The sequence below is a fragment of the Anomaloglossus baeobatrachus genome, chromosome 11 (genome assembly GCF_048569485.1).
Source record: "Anomaloglossus baeobatrachus isolate aAnoBae1 chromosome 11, aAnoBae1.hap1, whole genome shotgun sequence".
Classification (NCBI taxonomy): Eukaryota; Metazoa; Chordata; class Amphibia; order Anura; family Aromobatidae; genus Anomaloglossus; species Anomaloglossus baeobatrachus.
The window spans coordinates 138,889,566-138,911,896 of record NC_134363.1 but is presented as its reverse complement, the minus strand read 5'-3'; the positions used below and the strand labels follow the sequence as shown (position 1 = coordinate 138,911,896).

At 46.5% G+C, this 22,331-nt stretch overlaps 1 protein-coding gene across 1 annotated transcript in view; it reads right to left on the bottom strand.

Moving 5' to 3' along the window:
* Positions 1 to 2,431: 2,431 nt before the first annotated feature.
* The window catches only part of CEP104 (centrosomal protein 104), a 212,455-nt gene continuing 192,555 nt past the window's right edge, over positions 2,432 to 22,331 (bottom strand). The window contains exons 20-22 of the mRNA XM_075328831.1: positions 16,095 to 16,162; positions 10,413 to 10,503; positions 2,432 to 7,152 (exon numbers count right to left, since the gene is read on the bottom strand). Of these exons, the coding sequence (XP_075184946.1) occupies positions 7,016 to 7,152; positions 10,413 to 10,503; positions 16,095 to 16,162 (296 nt within the window). The 3' untranslated portion in view covers positions 2,432 to 7,015. The remainder of the gene's footprint in view (positions 7,153 to 10,412; positions 10,504 to 16,094; positions 16,163 to 22,331) is intronic.

The window sequence follows — 22,331 nt, the reverse complement described above, 5'->3', positions numbered from 1 at the left end:
TAAGTGGAAGGCTGTAGCTATAAAAGGGACTTCTTTAAGCCACCGGGTTTTTGATGAATGCTGATGGATCCAGTCTAAGCTCTTCGGAGCTGACTAGAGGATCAGGATTTCTTATGGCTTCAATCTAGGGACTCCGGTTCCGGTTGGAGACCATATCCACAGTCTAGGGATTTCGACCCCGGCTGCCAGGATTGTATCATCATACCAAGGACTACTTAAGGAAGAAACCCAGGTTGGGACAATTTGGTCACCTGGCTACAGACTTTGCAGACCTCAGCCAGCTTCCTAAATCCGGCGCTATTCCTTTCTCGGTGGGTGCCCGCCGAAAGTGGGGTGCTGCTGGATTGGAGTAAGTGGCCCTGGAAGCTCTGAGGCAAGGACATTCTAATCCCTGGTGAGCCAGCGGAAGGGTGAGACTCTGTTGCCTGCTACATTTGTGTATTTTGCTGGTTATGTGTTATGTGCCATTCATTGTTTGGGGATCCAATAAAGTCTAATTATTGTGGTTCCCTCAGCCTGTGTTGTCTGAGTAGTGTTATGCCCATGGTTAAGGAGGCCGGCGTTCAGTTGGGATGAGCCCTGAGCCACGCTGTCTTTCTAAAGGCGGCGGGTTTTAGCGGACGAGAGCACCCACTGAGCCCCGTGTCTCCACGGTCATGTTGCCTTATGATGAAGAAAAAAAATGTCTTGGAAATGTGCGTTTCAGCAGGACAACTACCCCAAACACTAGCAAGTTGGCAACATCTTGTGTCCAGACCAATAACATTGATGTTATCAAATGGCCAGCCCAATCCCTAGACTCCAAAACCAACTGAGAAATTGTGGAAAATGCTATATTTGATAACCCCCCCAAGAATGCAAAAGCACTGTGGAATGTAGTCCGGTCAGCCGGGCCTGGAATATCTGTTTGCAGGTGTCAGATGTTAGTTGACTTAATGCCACATAGAGGTAAAGCAGTTATCAGAAATAAAAGGTTACACAAATATTACTCCAGTGATTAACAGAAAAGCGAAGTCTGTAGACAAATTTCAGTTTATACTGTAAATTTTTGAGCTTGTGAATGAAAATTCTGATGCTGGTGTATTTTTAACATTCTATTATTCTTTTGTCTTAATTTTCCATCCATAAATTGATATTTTGTTCATGTTTTCATTTGGAATTGAATGTAGAGTGCTCCCAGTGCCGGTCACGGTGGTCTCTTTGTTATATGAGACTTGAGACAGATTCAGGACTTGAGAGTCCATTTCCATTCTTGACTCTCAATATTAAACGTGTTTTCCTTTCCTTTGGCAGCTGTAGGGTTAATGTCAGCATTGCTTGCCAGCAAGCAGGCAAATTACCACCTCAGGTGTTTCCGGTTTGGGACCACTCCCAGTCCTTTTATATAGCCGCTGCTACCAGCAGAGGTTGCCGGTTATTCTCTTTGCCATTTGGATGCTGGTCCTGGAGGTGGAAGAAGCTGCTATAAACCCTCTGTTGAAGTTGCTTTGGTGGCTGCAGTTTTGGGGCGGACTGCAGCAGTCTGTTGTTGTGTTGCCTAGTTTGGATTCCCTCCCTGGTGTGCCATTTCAGTGCTACGGTTAGGACAGTGTCCCTTATCTGCCCACTCACTAGCAAGGACTATTGTAGGATTCTTTTCAGACCTTCAGGTTCCTGCTCGGTGATCGGTGAGGAACTTGTAGAGGGAATGGCTTGAAGTGCAGGGTACAGAGGCAGGTAAGTGGAAGAGGTGTCCATCTTCCTTCTCAATAGTCCTAGGACCCTTCATGATTAATAAAGTGACCCCGGAGTACCCCTTATTTGTCATGTGTAACCCATGTTGTGCGTTTTGGCTCACACCGGATTCTCCCCTAGTCCACGTCGTAACATTGCCTTTGTGCATACGGAGATAAATGTTGTTATGAGGATTGAACTTTTCCTCATTTGTTTAAAACACACTGCTATTATTTTGCACATACCTGTATGTGTCTGGTTGCGCATGCACATACCGTCTATAGGAGTGATAATGCTGCACTTACCTGTCTGTCAGTGCCATAGACTTTAAAAGAAGTGGTAGAGGACAGGCCCGACTGGATGCTCCAACCAACTCCTGAACATAGGGTTGAAGAATCAATAGGAAACAAGTCCATAGTCCCAGCGATCACTGACAGCCTCAACGACTGAACATTTATCATCTAACCTTTGGACTGAAATACCCGTTTATTAAGTTAACTTTCTCTAATGATGGACCAGTATGCCTTTTGGCCACTTCCACCGATCGTTCTCATAGATTAGTGTGCAGCCGTGTTGTAGTATTTATGGATGATGAAAGACGTGAGTGTATAATGATGGATGTGATAATGTGAGTCTCCCACCTGCCTGGCATTGTGCAGACACACTGAAGTTAAAACATACAAATAAAAAGGCATCAATGTCATAAAAATACATATATTATATATTTGGATCTCATAACTGTTTACACTGGAACACATATAATACGTCCACATTCATGTACATGCAAAGACAAGCAGCGTTTAGCTATGGCTGTAATTCTGCGTGATTCCGGCATAAGGCCAAATTCAGATATCCGTATATCATGGACTGTAAGGATCGGACCGGCCGGGAGGGGGGGGGGGGGTTGTCTCCTGACCTAAACTCAACCGCCTCCTTTATGCTTAAGAAGCCAAGTTCAGGTCACAAGACCCACAGCCGGCCCGTACATCACAAATGTCTGAATTTAGCCTCAAATTCCATAAATCAGAATCAAAGAATTAATGAATTTTCTCTGCGGAGGGCTCCACACGCTTCTCAGGTAACAAAGACAAAAAGCAGCAACGTCCTCTCATGCTAAACGTGCGGCCATTACAGCTTTACCAGATCTCTGATCCCGAGATTTGGTGTTGTCCTTCTTTAAAGTGACTGTGTGGTCAATAGCATCTGAGTGAAGAGTAATTCCCGATTGCTCTGGATCGTTTCTCACTGGATTGTCCATAGACTGATTTGAGGGTTTTGATACCGAGCAGAAAGTGTCAACTTTTGGCCGATCTCTTGTGCTACGATGAGGTCAGAAATCAGCCTAGAGCCACCTGCGAATCTAACATTCTCCAGGTCAATGTTCATGACCATAGAATCTCTTTAAGAAAGTAGCCCCCCGAAACACAAAAACAAAAATCAGAAATTTAAATAGTCACTTTATATGATTGTATAAAAAGAGAAGAGCTTGATTGTATGTGACGTAGTGAGTCATCAAGTGAAACGTGTGTGATGTGAGCGGAGTCACGAGCCACCGGAGTTACCTTCGTTGGCTTCTTCATTCTACCTGTGTGACACCCCCGACTATATCAGGGTGTCACAGGGAACTGCATCCTCTCCTTTCATGGTGCAGGGCCCACCTCCCGTGGTTCCACGAACCCAGATACAGGTGTTATACCATCTGCACTACAAATCCCAACATGCGTCTCACACCAAGACTGTCAGCTACACCAGTGGGATGGTCTAGTGGGAAAGGGCCACTCACCGAGGGATCAGGCAGACTGGTGGGAGGGAGGAAGTGGAGAGCAGAGCTTAGAGACCGTGTGGAGAGAGCTCCCGAAGTGGGAGGAGCTGGAGAGAGTTGGAGCTCCCTGAAATTACTTATGTTGAGTCGCAAGCAGTGACCCAGGGCCAGAGGAGACGGTAGCCAGCCTCAGCTAGCGACAACAACTGACTGGTGCCGAGCATGACAGGGTGCCAGGACCCTAGATTGGGGAGAAGCTCTATGTGACCCAATAATTGACCTGCGGTGGAAGGGGGCCTTCAGGGACCTTCCCCATGAGCCCAGAGGTTGGGGGCGACAGCACACTAAGGGGGACGGGGTTTCCCACATGCCAGCCCGCAAGGGCAAGGACTTCGCCTAATAACAGAAGAACCGTTCCTGATAGTTCCAGACTATAGGGATCCAGACAAACAGTGTGCACGGAGGAAGGCACTGGATCACTAATGACACCTGGGGCATGGGACCTGGACGTGTTCCCAAAGAGCTGCAGTGACTCACAGACTTTGTTCAGCAGCGTGTGTGCCTCTTTTATTCTGCAGTACTGTGGATCTAACAGTGAGTAAAACCCTGCCCCTGTACCCAGCCTCCTATCCCATCCACTCCACTTCATCACCGGGGGACTCCCTACCTGTGGAGGGACCTGCCATCCAGCTGCTCCACACCATCTGCCCCGGTCCTCCATCCAGCAGCGGCGGCGGCAATCCCCTTTACCGCAACCCGCAGGTGGCGTCACAAACTCTCCTTGTAAATATTCCCCCCTTTACATCGAAGTGGCCCCTAAGCCCTCGGGTCCGGAGACCCTCGAGCCATGAACGGACACTACCCCGGATCCGAGCAGTTCGATCCGCTGCTGGGGCGGCACACCTGTACCATGAGATGACCCCGAGTGACCTCCTACCCAGCTTGATTGACAGGTCTGTCCCTATTTGTATACAATAAAGCGAGCCCGGTGGAAAGAAGGAAGAGCGGACCCCTCTGAATGGCCATCATTTTTCATTTGTGTTGTTGGTCCATGTCAGCTGTTTAGTTGGGGTTCAGGACATCTATGATAGGCGTCCGTTCTCCTCGAGAGGAGTGTTGCTGGCCGGATCCCTACATTTACCCCATGAGAGTCTGGTGGTCTTATCCACAAGTACTTCATCGCACAATTAATATCGCTACTGAATCAGCCCATCATCACTGATATCGGAATAGGGACACCATTAAAATATCTATCCTTTAGCCAGGATTAGTCTTCGTACGATAGCGCGTGGGAAGGGGGTAGAGCTGCAACAGAAACTAAACTTTTGTTTTTTATAAAATTATCCTCAATGTATCGCAAAGTCTTGAATTTGTGTAAGATACTGCATTGCCTTCTCTTCCAAACACCGTGCTGCGCTATCTTACAGCAATTCATACATTATCCTCCAGGCAATGCAAAGCTAATAAAAAAATGTGTAGTTACTCTTCCACGTCTCAGAAACTAAAGCTTTCTGTGGGAATCATAAGCTACAAAGTTCTTAAAAAAAAGTCCTGAAAAGATGTTAACAGTTGTTTTTAAATAATTAATAGTATTTCTAGAATCAAAAGTATTTTTTTCCTATGAAAATGTGTATTTGTTATGCAATGATCATTTCTCTGTTTTGTACCAATGTTTAATAAAAAACGATCTGATTTAAAAAAAAAAAAAGTATTTTTTTCATCATTTCTACTATCATCTGTGCTGCTGAGGTTAGACTTTGGACAAAATCAGTCTACTTCGCCCTCTGGCAGCTGATAATATAAGCGCTTAGCTGTCCTTCAGAAAGAGTCTTCTCAGGTGTAATGCTATGCTATAGTAGATGCTCTGCTCCTTCACAGACAAGCAGGACATAAAGCCATCTCTATTGGCTGCTCTGCAGTAAACAGTCATTTTTTGTGGGAAATGTGGGGTGGGAGGGGTTGGTTGAACAAGTGTCACCATGAGCTATCATTAGGTGTATGTGCACACTTTTATATAAATATTTGGTGTTGCTATACTATATAAGTATATTTCATAACTTTTCTCAGGATGGTCTTCTCCCCCCTCTGGCTGCTGACAACATAGACCCTTTTTACTTGTTTCTGCTCAACTATCCTGCCATGCTACAGTAGATGCTCTGCTCCTTCCCCAGCAAGCAGGCAAGAAAACGATTTCTATTGGCTGCTCTGCAGTAAACAGACAGTTGTTTTATTTGTGGGAGAGGGGAGCAAAGGGGTAACTGAGCAAGTGTCAGCACTAACTCTCATTAGGAGGATGTGCACAATGAATATCTGGTGTTACTATACGATAAGTATATTTCTTAACTTTTCTCAGGGTGGTCTTCTCCCCCCTCTGGCAGCTGATAGTATAGGTCCTTTTTTTACCCGTCTTGCAGCAGGATTCCTACTGTACATGCTATGCTCCTTCCCTGACAAGGAGGCCAGAAAGCCATTTCAATGGGATGCTCTGCAGTAAACAAAGGATCACTCTTTGAGGGGACTGACTGAGCATGTGTGACCACAAGAGCTAATGAGGTGGTCGTGCACATTGCTTTTACACTCTGAACACTGGGTGGTGCTATACTATGTAAGAATGTCATAATGCTTCACTAGATCATTTATTAACGCTATTTCAAGAGGTTGTCGGGACTATTTATTCTTTTTTTTGGGCCTTGGAACTAACAGGCAGGTAGTTACTAACTACATGCCTGTTACAGACTGCTTCTGCCGTCGATTCTGCGACTTCACCTGATGTCACATCCACAGAGCAGCTTCTTCTCTTCCGCTCTGCTGTGTTGACTGGGTGGGACAGTCGACATCATGCAGTAACGCCGGGTCAATAGCCCGGAGTGAAAGAGAGAGAACTGCTCTGTCAACATGAAGCAGTAGAAACACTGATCGCTCTGTGCCACGCAAACAAGTAGTTAATAACTACCTGCCTAGCTGTTCTAAGACCCATGGGTAAAAAAACCCAAACTGTCTCCGATAACCCCTTTTAATGGCAATACTTACTCATTTGTAAGGTCTAAGCCATAATTATGAAATTTAATGGGGGACGTATGGCATAACTTGAAGTTTGTGGGCTCCAATGCAAAATCTCCGCACCCTCAACTATCATGGGTCTTTTCTGTTTTTGGTCTTCTTTTATTGGCCATGGGACCTTTTGGGCTCCTTAGTATCCAGGGCTTGGTGTGACTGGATCCACTGCACCCACTACAGTTACACCCCTGGGTGGGACCCTTTATTTTAAAATCAGGCTTTGTGGATATTACTACAGATGTGTAACATTGGAGAATATTAAATAAGAGAGTGTGTCTGTGTAATGCAGTGCTACGTGTGCAGCGGTGCGATCAGAGGTAGCACTTGATGGCTTCTCTCCAGTAACCTCCATATTAAATAGGACTCACAGTCCGGTATAGTAGGAGGAGATAGTGACACAAACATTAAGGGCGCTGTGATCAGGTACCAAAATTTAAGAAAAGGCTATGTTGTGTTGTCCGTGGTCCAGAATCACGTTTTCCGTCACCGTTGCGGTTTGCTTGTAGTCTTGTTCAGGCCTGCTCTCGGGGCTGGGATCTTACTGCCGGCGATAGGGGGACGTTGTTTGGCCCCGGTCATCCCCAACTTTGCTCCTGTTGTCCCTCCGGCTTTATTTGTACCTGGGTTAAAAAAAAAAAAAAAAAAAAAAGGAGGGGATAGATAGGAATAGCAGCAAATTATCCAAAAAGCCCTATGATCTGGGCTGGAAAGAAATGCCGGATTATCAGGCTTTCTGCAATGTTACATGCAAAATCACAAGGTGTTTTATTATTAACTAGCTGTAGTACCCGGCATTGCCCGGGGTAGTAACTGTCTCTGTCTGTCTCGTTTCCCAGTCTGCCTGTCTGTCTCTTTCCCCGTCTGCCTCTTACTTTGTCCATGCCTAGGTCTGTCTATCTCTCGCTATCTGTCTCCTCACCGACATCTTATTACCTCACACATAAGCTTCTTATACTAAATTTATTTTGTTCCTATAGCAACCAATCACAGCTGCTATTAATAACCTGTAGCTCGCAGCTCCATGGACTCTAATAGAGGCAGTTTTTTTGGAGAGTAACTGTAAAGCGTGAGGTTAAATTTTCCTGTCAAAACATAGTCTATGACGTTCCCTGATTCACATGGGGTGCCTGTGCAAAGTTTTGTGATTGTAAATGCGACAATGTGGATTCCTTTAGCAGACACACACACTCACACTCACACTCACACACAGCTTTATATATTACATGAAGTGTAATGGTTGTACAATTGTTACGGCAGACACAGCAGATGACAAACACCGGAGGACGAGTGGTGACAGCCGGCATCCTGTGTGGTGACAGTCAGGGCACTGATGTATAAACACATAGGTTCACTATTCTACTTTCATTATGTATCACGGAGAAGAGCGGAAAATATCTCAATAATATCTGTACTTTAACGAGTCTCTCCAAAGCTTCCGCCACCTGATTGTATATGTAAGGGTAAAAACAAAAAGAATAAGGCAAAGCCGTGCTAACCACAGGGCGTCACCTCCCCGGCCTGTGTCATTATATACACATTATATACACTGCACAGCTACTCCTTAAAGAGACAGTCAACCCTTAATTTTCTACGTGTCACATATCTCCTAAAAGGGTCTGTTCCCACGTTGCAGATTTGTTTGCAGTTTTCCTCTTGACAGATAAACACTGTGAAATAAAAACGCCGTGGATTTGCATTTTTTTTATGCATTGTGATAGGAAAAAAACTAGAAAAAAAATGCAGAAACAAGTGAAATGTCAATTGTTTAGTGCAGTAAGTTTCTGCAAAAAATCTGCAAGGAAAAAATCTGCAACGTGCACAGCACCTCAGGATTCGCAGATTTTGCTGGGATGCGGTTTCCCTTGAAGATTGATTAAAATCAGCAAGAAACAACGCATCAAAAAACGAGAAAAAAACGAAGCGTGTGCACACAGTTAAAAAGTTAATCAACTTTGGGAATTATTATATTACTGACCCTGTACTTATCCGGAGTTACCTCCTGTATTGTTCTCCAGAGCTGCACTCACTATTCTGCTGGTGCCGTCACTGTGTACATACATTACATTACTTATCCTGTACTGATCTGGTGTTAGATCCTGTATTATACTCCAGAGCTGCACTCACTATTCTGCTGGTGAGGCCACAATATCAGTGCATGATAAGTAATGTAACATTTGTATAGTATTACACCCTGTATTATTCTTCAGTGCTGCACTCTGTGTCCTATTGGTGAAGTCACTGTGTTCACATGATTTATCCTATACTGGCCCTGAGTTACATTCTGTATTATACTCCAGAGCTGCACTCACTATATATATATTATATAATCTGTACCACCCGGCTTTGCCCGGGTTAATAACTGCTGTTAACAAAATAGAATGTATTAACAAAAATGTATCCTGCACACAAAAACCACAAAGCAAATAGATATAACTGTAATTATAATGTCTGTGTTCCCCTCTGTATATATCTCTCTGTCTCTCTATCTCTTTGTCTGTCTGTCTCTTTCTCCGTCTCTCTCAATCTCTTTCCCTGTCTGTCTCTTTCCCTGTCTGTCTCTTTCTCCGTCTCTCTCAATCTCTTTCCCTGTCTGTCTCTTTCCCTGTCTGTCTCTTTCCCTGTCTGTCTCTTTCCCTGTCTGTCTCTTTCCCTGTCTGTCTCTTTCCCTGTCTGTCTCTTTCCCTGTCTGTCTCTTTCCCTGTCTGTCTCTTTCCCTGTCTGTCTGTTTCCTTGTGACTGTCTCTTTGTCTCTTTACCTGTCTCTCGCTTTCCCTGTCAGTGTCTCTTTGTCTGTGTCTGTCTCTTACCCTGTCAGTCTGTCTCTTTATGTCTGTCTCTCTGTCTGTCTCTTTCCCTGGCTGCATTGTGACACGCCAACATTCCATTTAAGGGCGTGGCTGCGCATTCTTCTGAAGTTCTGGCTGCACTGTGGTTCCGAGCTCCATTCGCTTTAATGGAGGCAGGTTTTTTGGTGAATAACTGTAAAGCGCGGGTTAAAATTTCGCCTCAAAACATTGCCTATGACGCTCTTGGGGTCCAGAAGTGCGAGTGTGCAAAATTTTGTGGCTGTAGCTGCGATGGTGCAGATGCCAATCCCGGACACACACACACACACCTTTATATATTAGTATATATATTATATATATATATATATATATATATATATATATATATATATATACATATACATACATACATATATATATATATATTTATTACATATCCTGTACTGATCCTGAGTTACATCCTATATTACACTCCAGAGCTGCACTTACTATTCTGCTGTTGCAGTCACTGTATATATACAGTATATTACATATCCTGTACTGATCCTGAGTTACATCCTGTATTATAATCCAGAGCTGCACTCACTATTCTGCTGTTGCAGTCACTGTATATATACAGTATATTACATATCCTGTACTGATCCTGAGTTACATCCTGTATTATAATCCAGAGCTGCACTCACTATTCTGCTGTTGCAGTCACTGTGTACATACATTACATTACTTATGCTGTACTGATCCTGAGTTACATCCTTTATTATACTCCAGAGCTGCACTCACTATTCTGCTGTTGCAGTCACTGTATATATACAGTATATTACATATCCTGTACTGATCCTGAGTTACATCCTGTATTATAATCCAGAGCTGCACTCACTATTCTGCTTGTGCAGTCGCTATGTACTACAGTACATTACATATCCTGTAGTGACCCAGAGTTACATTCTGTATTATACTCTAGAGCTGCACTCACTATGCTGCCGGTGCAGTCAGTGTTGCCTATGGGGAGGGGGGGGGTTGTATCACATATAGATGTCAGAACCTCTCATTTAAGGCTGTATTTCTATGGAGGCTTCTATAGACCTGTCTCTCACCTTGTGCAGCCGCTTGTGTTCTCTGAAGAGCCAGGATCCTGCGAGGGTTCATTTTGCATCCGTCTTTCCCCATAAGGTGAGACTTCCAGGCCTGAGGAACCAAGATACAAGGATTTGCAGATTTGCAATGATTTTTCATCACTTTTTCCATAAAAAAAAATTAAGAGCTGTGACTAGAGATTTGGATCACCCCGGGTAGATCAGTCCCTATGACAAACCCTGTCTGTATCAACTGAAGGTTCCCCCATCGGTTCCGTTTGCCCAAATAAGACCAAGAGCTGCGGGTGTCTGATGCCGCATCAGAACAATAAAGCGTCCTGTGTGTGGAGTCGGCACCCCTGGCTGAATTATGGGAGACGCAAGACAACGCTCCACCAAAAGGTAAATAATCACCTTTCCACTAGTTAAAAAATGTGGCTATTGGAGGCAAAAGCGCATAAAGTAATAAAAAACTATTTACTCGCATGTTAAATCTGTCACTTTTCCAGTGCTGCTGTTCCCTGCCAGTCTGTACAGCAAAGCTGACATCTAGGACTGCGTCAGCGGTGATTGGCTGCAGCGGTCATGCAATCACTGCTGCTAAGCAAACAAAAACTGTCCCTGATGTGGCAATGTTTGGCTGCAGCGGTCACATGGAGAGGGAAGTCATTGCTGCGGTACACAAAGCCAGGGAGCGGTGGCGCTAACACGTCGTCACATTTTTCAGGTGTGTTTTTCATCATTTTATTCATTTCCCCCTATTAGCCCAATTTCGGAATTAGCAGAAAAACGCTTTAATATAAGAATATAGATGAAAATAGAGGCATTATATTAGTAAAACATGGCTGCTTTCTTCCAGAAATAGTGCCACACTTGTCCTCAGGTTGTATGTGGTACTGCACCTCAGCTATACCCACTTCAATAGTGCTGTACTGCAGTACCACACACAGCCAAGTGACAGGTATGGCGCTGTTTCAGAATGAAAGCAGCCATGTTTTTCTAATCCTTGCAGCTACTTTAATCCTCGCATTCCAGAAAGGTAGAAACAAAGACCTGATTCATTCACAGCCTGTTGGGTGATCCTCACACCGATGGATTATCAAGGGACTGCGCCTGTATTGGCATGCTAACATTGCTGAGACATGAGCCAGAAGTGTCGTCCTTACCGAGATATTGGGAAGAAAACATGGAAGATACAGGGTGAAGATGATAAAACAAATGCAGCCACGATAAGCTCCCTACACCAGGAACTGATTATAATAATTACCTACGTGGTGTGACCTGGTATGTGGCAGATACCTGACAGCCGGCAAAGGAGAAAACTCACCCAACAGTCAATAAGCCCTCATGTGACTTATTAAAGGGGTTATGTAATCATAAAAATATATGGTATATTCATACCTGTCTCCAGAGTGCAGGTTCCCCAATTCCCAATTTTGACAGTTTGCCCGATCTCCTGCTCCGACCCTGTGCCCGAACTCCCGCTCCGACCGTATCCCTCGATCTCCCGCTCCGACCGCTCCCCCGATCCCCCTCTCCGACCGCTCCCCCCCGATCTCCCGCTCCGACCGCTCCCCCCCCGATCTCCCGCTCCGACCGCTCCCCCCCCGATCTCCCGCTCCGACCGCTCCTCCCCTGATCTCCCGCTCCGACCGCTCCCCCCCCGATCTCCCGCTCCGACCGCTCCCCCAATCTCCCGCTCCGACCGCTCCCCCAATCTCCCGCTCCGACCGCTCCCCCAATCTCCCGCTCCGACCGCTCCCCCAATCTCCCGCTCCGACCGCTCCCCCAATCTCCCGCTCCGACCGCTCCCCCAATCTCCCGCTCCGACCGCTCCCCCAATCTCCCGCTCCGACCGCTCCCCCAATCTCCCGCTCCGACCGCTCCCCCAATCTCCCGCTCCGACCGCTCCCCCAATCTCCCGCTCCGACGATCTCCCGCTCCAACCCCTCCCCCGATCTCCCGCTCAGACCCCTCCCCCGATCTCCCGCTCAGACCCCTCCCCCGATCTCCCGCTCAGACCCCTCCCCCGATCTCCCGCTCCCTCGATCTCCCGCTCCCTCGATCTCCCGCTCCCTCGATCTCCCGCTCCCTCGATCTCCCGCTCCCTCGATCTCCCGCTCCCTCGATCTCCCGCTCCCTCGATCTCCCGCTCCCTCGATCTCCCGCTCCCTCGATCTCCCGCTCCCTCGATCTCCCGCTCCGACCGTTTTCCCAATCTCCCGCTCCGACCGTTTTCCCAATCTCCCGCTCTGACCGTTTTCCCAATCTTGGACTGTTTCCTCAATCTCCCATTATTGAAAATACAAAAATACATACATATTTGCCATTGCTGTGTTCAGAAATGCCTGATCTATCAAAATATAAAAAATTAATCCGATAAACAGTGTAACAGAATTTTTTACAATAATAGTTATAAACCCAGCATTCGACAAGATAAATTTGCAGGTGATGTAGACTTTAATCAATGTGACAATCCAATTCGACAATATAGAGCTAGTATGACGTTGCAGTCATGTGGACCTTCATCAGACCTTCATTATACATTGACCCCAGTCCTCAAAGATATAATAAGAATGTCACGGATAGCAATGGTCTATGGAGACTCGCGCTGCAAGACGTGTGACTGTGTCACTGAGAGATGGTGTAAGATTACATCACCTGCAAATTTCTCTTGTTGAGGGTAGGGTTTACTATTATTGGATATGGATTGGAGCCACACTCCGGCACCACAGCTCACACACTGGAGTGCCGTGTATGAGTTTCCAATCGAGAAAAAAAAAAAAAGTAAAATGCCAGAATTACGGTTTTTGGCCGCCACAACATTGCAATATCATACAATAAGACGGGATCACTACATCGTATCTACTCAAAAATGCTATTAGTAAAACAGTCAGCTCAGGGCGCAAAACAGGAGTCATCACTGAGCCCCAGTTCTCAAAAAATAAAAACGTTCAGTTCTTGGAAAAAATGGTGCCAAAGATGAAATTTTTTTAGGACAACTTTCAGATTTTTTCCCCCTCCACTTAAATTAAAAGAAAACTATTCATGTTTGGTATCTGCGAACTCGTACTGACCTGGAGAATCATACTGCCAGGTCACGTTTACCATATAATGAAGATGGTAAATAAAAATCCCCAAAAGCTATTGTAGAATTGCACATTTCACCGCATTTTCCAGTACACTATAGGGTGAAATGAATGGTTTCTTTCAAAAGTACAATTTGTCCCGCAGAAAAAAAAGCAGTCATATGGCAATATTTATGGGGGAAAAAAAAGAAGTTTAGGCTCTTGGAAGAAAGGGATGAAAAAGCAAAATTGAAAAAAGGGAAGATGACCATGGCGGGAAGGGGCCAAGCTGCTGATCTTCCTATTGAGAACACATCCATGCTTGGCTGAGCTGAGTGTCCGTGTATATAGAGGGGTAGGGAGACGTGGCATTCTTGGGCGGACAGTTATCTAAGGAGTGTGGCCATTTTTAGGGGGTCTCTGGTGTTGCAGCTCTATGTAATTCATGTGAATCAGGCTGAGCTGATCATGCACGCCCGGTCTGGATCTACCATTCGATGCCCGTATGTTGTCCCGGATCAGTGAAAAAGGAACGTGGCGGCAATTCGGCTGCAGCCTTCATACTGGTGATATCAGATGTGAGGGAGTTGGCGCTCGTGGACTCCTCTAATGTGAGGTCTCGAGTGGCTCCGGGGTGAAGCTGCTCTATGAAACGCGGGGGTCCAAGTTGAACAGGATTTAGTTGCTGGAGTCATTTTAATCCCCCCTACCCCCCGGCATCCACTTTCTGCAGGGTCGTCTACATACTGACCTCTTCTATCAAGCCTGTCTGCTACAAATAGGTGTAAAATAAAAGGCTGAAAACGGACCCCCACCACTCTCTGCCAAGGCCCCTCCACTTAATCTTTCCTGGAATGAGACGAACTATCACATAACAGAGAAATCCACATTTTCTTTTCCAATTAAAGAAACGCATAAGAGGTGAAGGCTCCGCTGGAATGTCTGCAGCGGCGGAGTACAACATGCCTTTATCTGAAATTATAACTCTGTGTCCTTTATTACAGGTGCTCTGGGGAGATCGCTTACAAGAGCGAATAAAGCTGACGGGGAAATAAAAGGGAATATTCATATCCATACGGCGTCCGCAGGATATATCGCACTATCCAGTACAGTTATGCCAACTGGCACTCAGTCCAGAGCGACGTAAATCCATTAAGCCTTAGGAAGAAAAACTATAAGAGTAGTAAAATAACGCCAGCAGCCCCAACTACAAACTCTACCCAAAAATTGCATTTAGGGGAGGCTTCACCCGATGCAAATAATGCCATTTTTCTAAGTAAAGCCCCCCAGCTGCACCTGCCGATACTGATGGGTTTAGATCACAGCTATGGGTTTGGGGGCTCCGGCTGAGTGATTAGGGGAGATATTGATTGGGCATGTCCACTTTCGGACTACCGATCACTTTGATCTGCCGGAAATACTTGCCGAGCGAGTGCTCCTGTGTTTGGAAGAGATGGCTACCAGCCTAATGATTGGCCGACATCCACCTAATGTCTGTGCAGAATTACCAGTCAGAAGTCTGGGAAAGCTGGGTAATAAGTGAAATGCCAGCCAGTGGTACACCCCTCCTGCCATACTGACACATGATCAGCTGTCCGGATATATCCGAATGCCACAATTATTGCTTCGAGGAGTCAACTCCAACCAGCGCTGGATCTGTGAGTTGATAGTTCCTCCATTTGTTAGTTTGTCATAACCCATGTCCGAGAAAAACCCCAAAATATTAAAGCTGTGAACAACCCTTCTTGCATACTGCTTAGGAAGAGATGATTAACCATTCAGGAGTCTGGAAAAGCTGGGTGATCACTCCTGTGGGAACGGGAATATCAGCCATGATAGTCGTCAGCAGCTTTCCCATTGGCTACCAAGTAATCTACTGTTTGTGCAGTGCTCTGGGATTTTAGGAAATACCTGCACCGTAAATTGTCTGGAGCTGCAAATTTGAAATCAACCTTAAAGGGGTTGTCCATTACTAGGACAACCTGTTGTGATTCAACTTATTTCCCGCAGTTAAAATAAAAGACCCTGTACTCACCTGCTCTGGTGCTGTTACAGCGTTGTCCGTAATCGCGTGACATTGTGACGCCATGTGAGCCCCGCAACCAATCCCTGCTGACTTCTCTTGCCACGCCTTCGGACCAATCAACAGGAAGTGAGTGGCTGCCACAGCGTCATTCCGGTTGATTAATTAATATGGTCCGAAGGCATGGCAAGAGAAGCCTGGGGTGATTGGACGCAGGGATCGGCTTTATTTTAATTGCGGGAAACAAGTGGAATCAGAAGGGGCTGTCTTAGTAGTGGACAACTCCTTTAATGTTAATCCATCATGTGAATGCCGACGCGCGTTTCACCTTCCGCATAGGATGATACCTCGCCAACCTTACTGGGGTCTATGACTACTTTGTCAACCCTCAGATCTCATATTAAAGGGCGTTGTAAGAGATTATAAAGAACATGGCTGCTTCTATGCAGACGCAGCACCACTCTTGTAGGTGTCCTGTGCCTGGCACTTCATTCACTGAAAAATTGGAAATACCAGACACAGACATTGGTGAGAGAGCGGCGCTGGTTCTGGACGGGAGCGGCCATGTTTTTCTAATCTGATAAACCCATTCAACTTCATCATATCAGTTACCTCTTCTCCTGGTGTGAAGTTTTCATGGCATAAGGGGCAGCGATTTGCAACTTTTTCGCCTTTCGCAGCTGTTAAAAGAAAAAACAGAAAAACAATATTAGATGGCCATGATGCAACTTGGGCTTAAAGGGGCTCTCTTGATATTGGTGTTCTTTATCATAGCAGTCTTTGTAGGTAGCAGTGGGACCCCAACCTACCAGCCCTCTCCTTTATGGTTGGCACTGTAACAGCAGTTTATCCCTTCACCCCCCGTTTGGTAATTTACCTCTATCCGCACAGATTAGTCATTCTAAAGCAAGAGCATTCATAATGTGATGGTGTATTGCAAGGCTATAGCATATACTGATCATTGGTAGTAGACCCCCCACAATCCCAAAAATTCCTTTCTACTGTGTTTAGCTGCAGAGCAGCACCCCAGCAACCTACTGTGCCCTGGAATGGGAATACCTGTAAGTATCTGTAAAGCCGGGAGCGTCAAGGCCGGGAGCGTCAAGGCCGGGAGCGTCAAGGCCGGGAGCGTCAAGGCCGGGGGCGACAAGGCCGGGGGCGACAAGGCCGGGGGCGTCAAGGCCGGGGGCGTCAAGGCCGGGGGCGTCAAGGCCGGGGGCGTCAAGGCCGGGGGCGTCAAGGCCGGGGGCGTCAAGGCCGGGGGCGACAAGGCCGGGGGCGACAAGGCCGGGGGCGACAAGGCCGGGGGCGACAAGGCCGGGAGCGACTCACTTCTTCCAAAGACAATACTAAGGACCAGGGGACATACACTGAGTGGAAGAAAAGCGATTCCGGAAGCTAAATAGGAAAGGGTTCTTTACAGTTAGAGCAGTCAGACTGTGGAATGCCGACCACAAGAGGTAGTAATGGCAGACACTATAACAGCTTTTATACCAGGGCTGGATGATTTCCTCACTACACACAACATTGTTGGTTATAAATGACTTAGTGACCAAATGTAGAACTGGTGGAGGAAGGGGGAACTAGATGGACCTAGGTCTTTTTTCAACCTAAGTAACTATGTAACTATGGGAGGGACAAGGCCGGGAGGGACAAGGCCGGGAGGGACAAGGCCGGGAGGGACAAGGCCGGGAGGGACAAGGCCGGGAGGGTCTCTATTCTGGAAAATAATGTAAGAGGATGCGACGCTGAATCAGTGTTATGGCCCTGTCATTATCAGGATCCGAGATGGTTCCAGAAGTGGTGCACCAACCAACCACGTGGGAGCATATCCCAGCAAAATGCCAATTTACGAGATAGGAAAACCCATGTGGATACGGAGATGATCCGAGTACCTAGTGACTAGGAATGGTTACTTTAACAAAAAGACGCATTCCGAACCCTATAAGTTGTAAAGCAATGCGTCCCCGGAAACCAGACCGTCAGCTCTGACTAGGTAACACTGAAATGGCAGCAGAACATGAGTGAGGCGACCATTGATCACGCCGTATCTCACCTAAGACTGGAATCATAGCCAAATCTTAGGACCTGATTGTAGAAAATGGACAAAAAAAAAAAGCAACATTGTCGGCACCTTATTTGTGGGAGGACATCTACAATGCCTGGACTGGACCTCCCCTCCTGGCCTCACACTTTTGGTTTCCAATTAGTAATAATCATTGGCCTCCAGAAGAGCGTCGTCCAGCTGGTGGAGACGTCTCGTGTCCATGGCACACCCAGGCCTTTGTGGATTCAGTCACAGTAACTGTAAGGACTTGGAATAATGTCTACTTCAGATGAGGAAATCTCTGGAAACAGAGCCGGAGCCACGCCTGTGATCATTGTATGGCTGGTGGCGGGGCGCCAGGGTGCGGGGCAGACGCTGCTGCCAGCTGTAACGGTTAGCGCTTCAGTTTTATGATTTCCTATGTGGATGACATTATTCATTTGACAACTCTGAGATGAAAAAAAAAAAAATCATGTCGACCTGCCATGTGTGATACAGCCAACCTGACAGTGGCACCGGGGAGCACAAAGACCTCTACTGTTGTAATATGTCACCAGCTTCCATGCTGTGCAGAGCCTCGTCATTCACAGGCGCACGCGGCCAAACCAAGAGTGTGAAAGGTTTATATAAGTCGTGCGGGTTGTGCCCCTACGGCTGGCATCAACTAATGTCCTGTGGACGGATTGCCTTGGGTTAATATACGGGGTAGCGCCAAGTCACTAAGGTGGGTACGTATCAGGGCTTATGGGTCTCCAAAACATAAAGCAATCGTAATTAAGGAATTCTATGAGATGTGCCTGAGTACTTTTACTGCCAATAACATGCACCCATAACAGCTGCAGGACACTGCCCGCACCAGTCCAGCAAGATCACCTCCATCTCGGTGTGTAGACTTTAGGGTAACGCACCTGGCTTTGTGAACAGCAATTCTTTTTTTGTTTACAGGTAGAAATATCTCCCTCTTTGTACACCATAAAGCCACAGATAGTGCTGCCTCCCCACCGATCTCTGTAAATAAAGTAGGCACAGATAGTGCTGCCTACCTGTCTCTCTTTCTACTACATGTCAGCACAGAAAGTGTAGTTTCCCTCTCTGTAAATGTAAGCACAGATAGTACTGCCTCTCTGTCTCTCTCTATAAATGATGTAGGCACAAACAATACTGCCTCTCTATACATTATGTTGGCACAGAGAGTGCTGCCTCTCGGTCTCTCTTTGTACACCATATAGGCAAAGAAAGTGTAGTTTTCCTCTCTGTAATTGTAACCACAGATAGTACTGTCCTGCCTCCCTGTCTCTATTTCTCTCTCTAAATAATGCAGGCACAGATAGTACTGCCTCCCTGTCTCTCTCTGTAAATGATGTAGGCACAAACAGTGCTGCCTCTCTGTACATTATGTTGGTACAGAGAGTGCTGCCTCCCGGTCTCTCTTTGTATACCATGTAGGCACAGAAAGAACACTACCCCTCTCTGTAAATAATGTAGGCACAGACCGTTCTGCCTCACTAGCTAAATAATGTAAGCACAGATAGTGCTGCCTCCCTGTCTCTAAATAATGCAGGCTTAGATAGTACTGCCTCCCTGTCTCTCGCTCTAAATAATCTGGGCACAGATAGGGTATGTCCACACATTGCATCTTTGTGGTGACCACAAAACTGCAAGTTTTTGGCCCAAAAATTGCACCTAATGCAAAACCGCATCCAAAAAAAGGCATGCATTTTTCTCCACTGCGTTTTTAAGTGAAATCTATGCCTAGAAGAGCTCAAAAACGCTGGCAAAAACACAGAAAGAATCGACATGCTGCATCTTTGCAGTCACCAGAAAGATGCAGCCAAAAAAAGCTGCAACGTGTGGACAGAAAAACGTAAATCTCAGACTTTGCTGGGGAAGGAAATGCATGCAGTTTGCCGACCAAAACAGCAACCAAAAACGCGGCAAAAAACAAAGTAAAAACGCAGTGTGCGCACGAGGCCATAGGCAGCACCATCTGTCTCTCTCTCTCTCTAGAAATGACGCAGGCACAAATAGTTCTGCCTCTCTGTAAATTATGTAGGTACAGATACTGCTGCTTCCCTGTCTCTCTGTAAAGTAAATTATGCAGGCACAGAGAGTACTGCATCCCGGTTTCATCATGCAAATGATGATGTCTTTCTATCTCTCCTGTAAAAAGAAATATATGTCTGTAGGTGCAGACAGAACAGACTGTGTCTCTCCCGGTTAATGATGTAGTAATAGATTTTACTGCCTCCCCATAAATCACCATGATTATGTTCCAGGAGCTGATGTGCCCCATTGGGAATACAGGCCGGCAATTTTGTATGCACATGTGAAGTCACCTTACAATTCTAGAGTTGCACTGTATGTTTTGCTGTCTGCCATGTAAACAGATCACATGAGCTGGCAACATGTCCCATTTCCAATATTATATTTACTGGAAGTACAGGAAAGACCGTGCAAAAACGTCAATGACCTGTAAAACGCACGTTTTTTTAAAAAAAATACATTTAGAAATGGTAAATGTGTCGAACTCCAAGAGTGGCCAAGTCAAAGAGCGGAGATGAACACTCGCCTGGCCAACAGCCATCTCCTGCAATACACATGCATGCTCCTCCAAGAGTGCATGTGTTCAGAGGAGGTAAGCAGCTGTCACGCACCTCTGGCGGCTACTTATTCCCCTGAAAAAGGGTTCCACCGCCCAATCGTTACCTCTCACAACATCAGCTGTTGGGGGGCCAAGACAAAATGAGTGGGCTTAGTAATATACATCTAATGTGTATGGCCAGTTTAGCCCATTTTCGCTCACCTTCTTTCGATACGTCTGGCCTTTGCCATCTTCTTGATTATCGGGTACTGTATCAGTTTAGGTGGAATGTTTGTTTGGGACTTGCTGCCCGACTGATCCACCTGTCCCCCAGCTACTCCAAGACCTCTCCTCTCTGCCATTCTCTTCACATGCTTCCCATTGCCCAACGACTCCAGTTCGAAATCCTAACCATGACCTACAAAGCCATCCACAACCTGTCTCCTCCCTACATCTGCGACCTAGTCTCTCGGTACTTACCTGCACGTAACCTTCGATACTCGCAAGATCTCCTTATCTGCTCCCCTCTCATCTTATCTTCCCACCATCGTATCCAAGATTTCTCCCATGCCCCCCCCATAATCTGGAATGCTCTGCCACAACAGATCAGACTCTCGCCTACCTTGACAAGCTTCAAAAGGAACCTGAAGACCTACCTCTTCCGACAAGCCTACAACCTGCCGTAACCCTCAGTCTGATACAGCAGCGCACGACCAGCTCTACCCTCACCTACTGTATCCTCACCTATCCCTTGTAGACTGTGAGCCCTCGCGGGCAGGGTCCTCTCTCCTCCTGTAGACTGTGAGCCCTCGCGGGCAGGGACCTCTATCCTCCTGTACCAGTCTGTGCCTTGTATTGTTTATGATTATTGTACTTGTCCCTATTATGTGTACCCCTTTCACATGTAAAGCGCCATGGAATAAATGGCGCTATAATAATTAATAAATAATGACTTTCGGAGCAGATTGCATTAATACAAAACTAAAGTACAGTACAAGGCAAGCGAATCAGATTACAAAATCCCACTTGCATGTAGTGGAAAAAAAGTGAAGCAGATCATGGATTTTGCAGATTTATTCCAAAATGTTCAGCTGTAATGGAAAGTTTCCAAAGTGCCTTAAGATGGCTGATCCCTGCTAATTGTTAGAGTGAAGTTAGGAAAGTTATTGATTTTCTGTTGAATCTGAGCAACATTTTGCTGGTGGCCACATGTCTGTAGAGGCCAATGGAGATGAGCAGATCGCTCAAACCCAGTCCATGGTCCAGGTCAGTGTTCTCAGGCCATGGATAGTAGCTCCATGGATTTTATTACCCTCTGAGATCCTTAGAGTTTGCCCATCTAGGATGATGTTGTAGCGCCCCAGAATATATCAGGGTGCTACAGGGAACTGTATCCTATCTCCCAGGGTGCAGGGCCTACCCCCATGGTTCCAGGTTCCTAACAACGGTGTCACTAACATCCGCACTACAAATCCCAACCACACCTCACATCATGAGGTGTTCAGACACACCAGTGGGTTGGTCAAGTTGGAGCACGGCCGCCCACCTAGGGGTCAGGCAGACTGGTGGGTGGAAGGGAAGACAAGGAGTTCAGTGTTAGCCCTCGAAGAGTGAGAAGCGGGGGAGTTGTAGCTCCCAGGGAGGCGACAGGTTGGGTCGCAGACGGTGGTCCAGGACCACAGGAGTCGGGGACCGGTATCCGGAACACTGGACAGGAGTGTAACGGACGCAGTCTAGGAGGACTGTTGGCACCAGAAAGCCCAATTACCTTACCGGTACCGAGCACGGCGGGGTACAGGACCTTAGATTAGGGAAGAGCTTCAGGCGCCTTGATAGTTAACCTGTGGAGGAGGATAGTCTCTTTATGACCTTTCTCCAAGAGCTCAGAGATTGAAAGCATCAGCACAACGTGGGGGATAGGGTTCTCAAAAACACACAACCCACTAAAATCCCAAGTGCCAGCCATCAAGAGTACAGCTGCCATACACACGGGTAGCGGGGCTCCGAAAGCTTCAAGCCGAGGGGGCCACAAAGGTCAATCAATTTGTGCACTGAGGCAGGGCTCCGGACTTACCAAGTGACACCGGTGGGAGCGAGACCTGGACGGGCTCCCCCGCAGAAACTGAGGTGCCTAGAGACTTTGGTTTACCATCTGTGTGAGTGTCTACTTATTCCAACTAATCCAGCACCAAGACTACCGCAGTGAGTAACCTGACCCCTG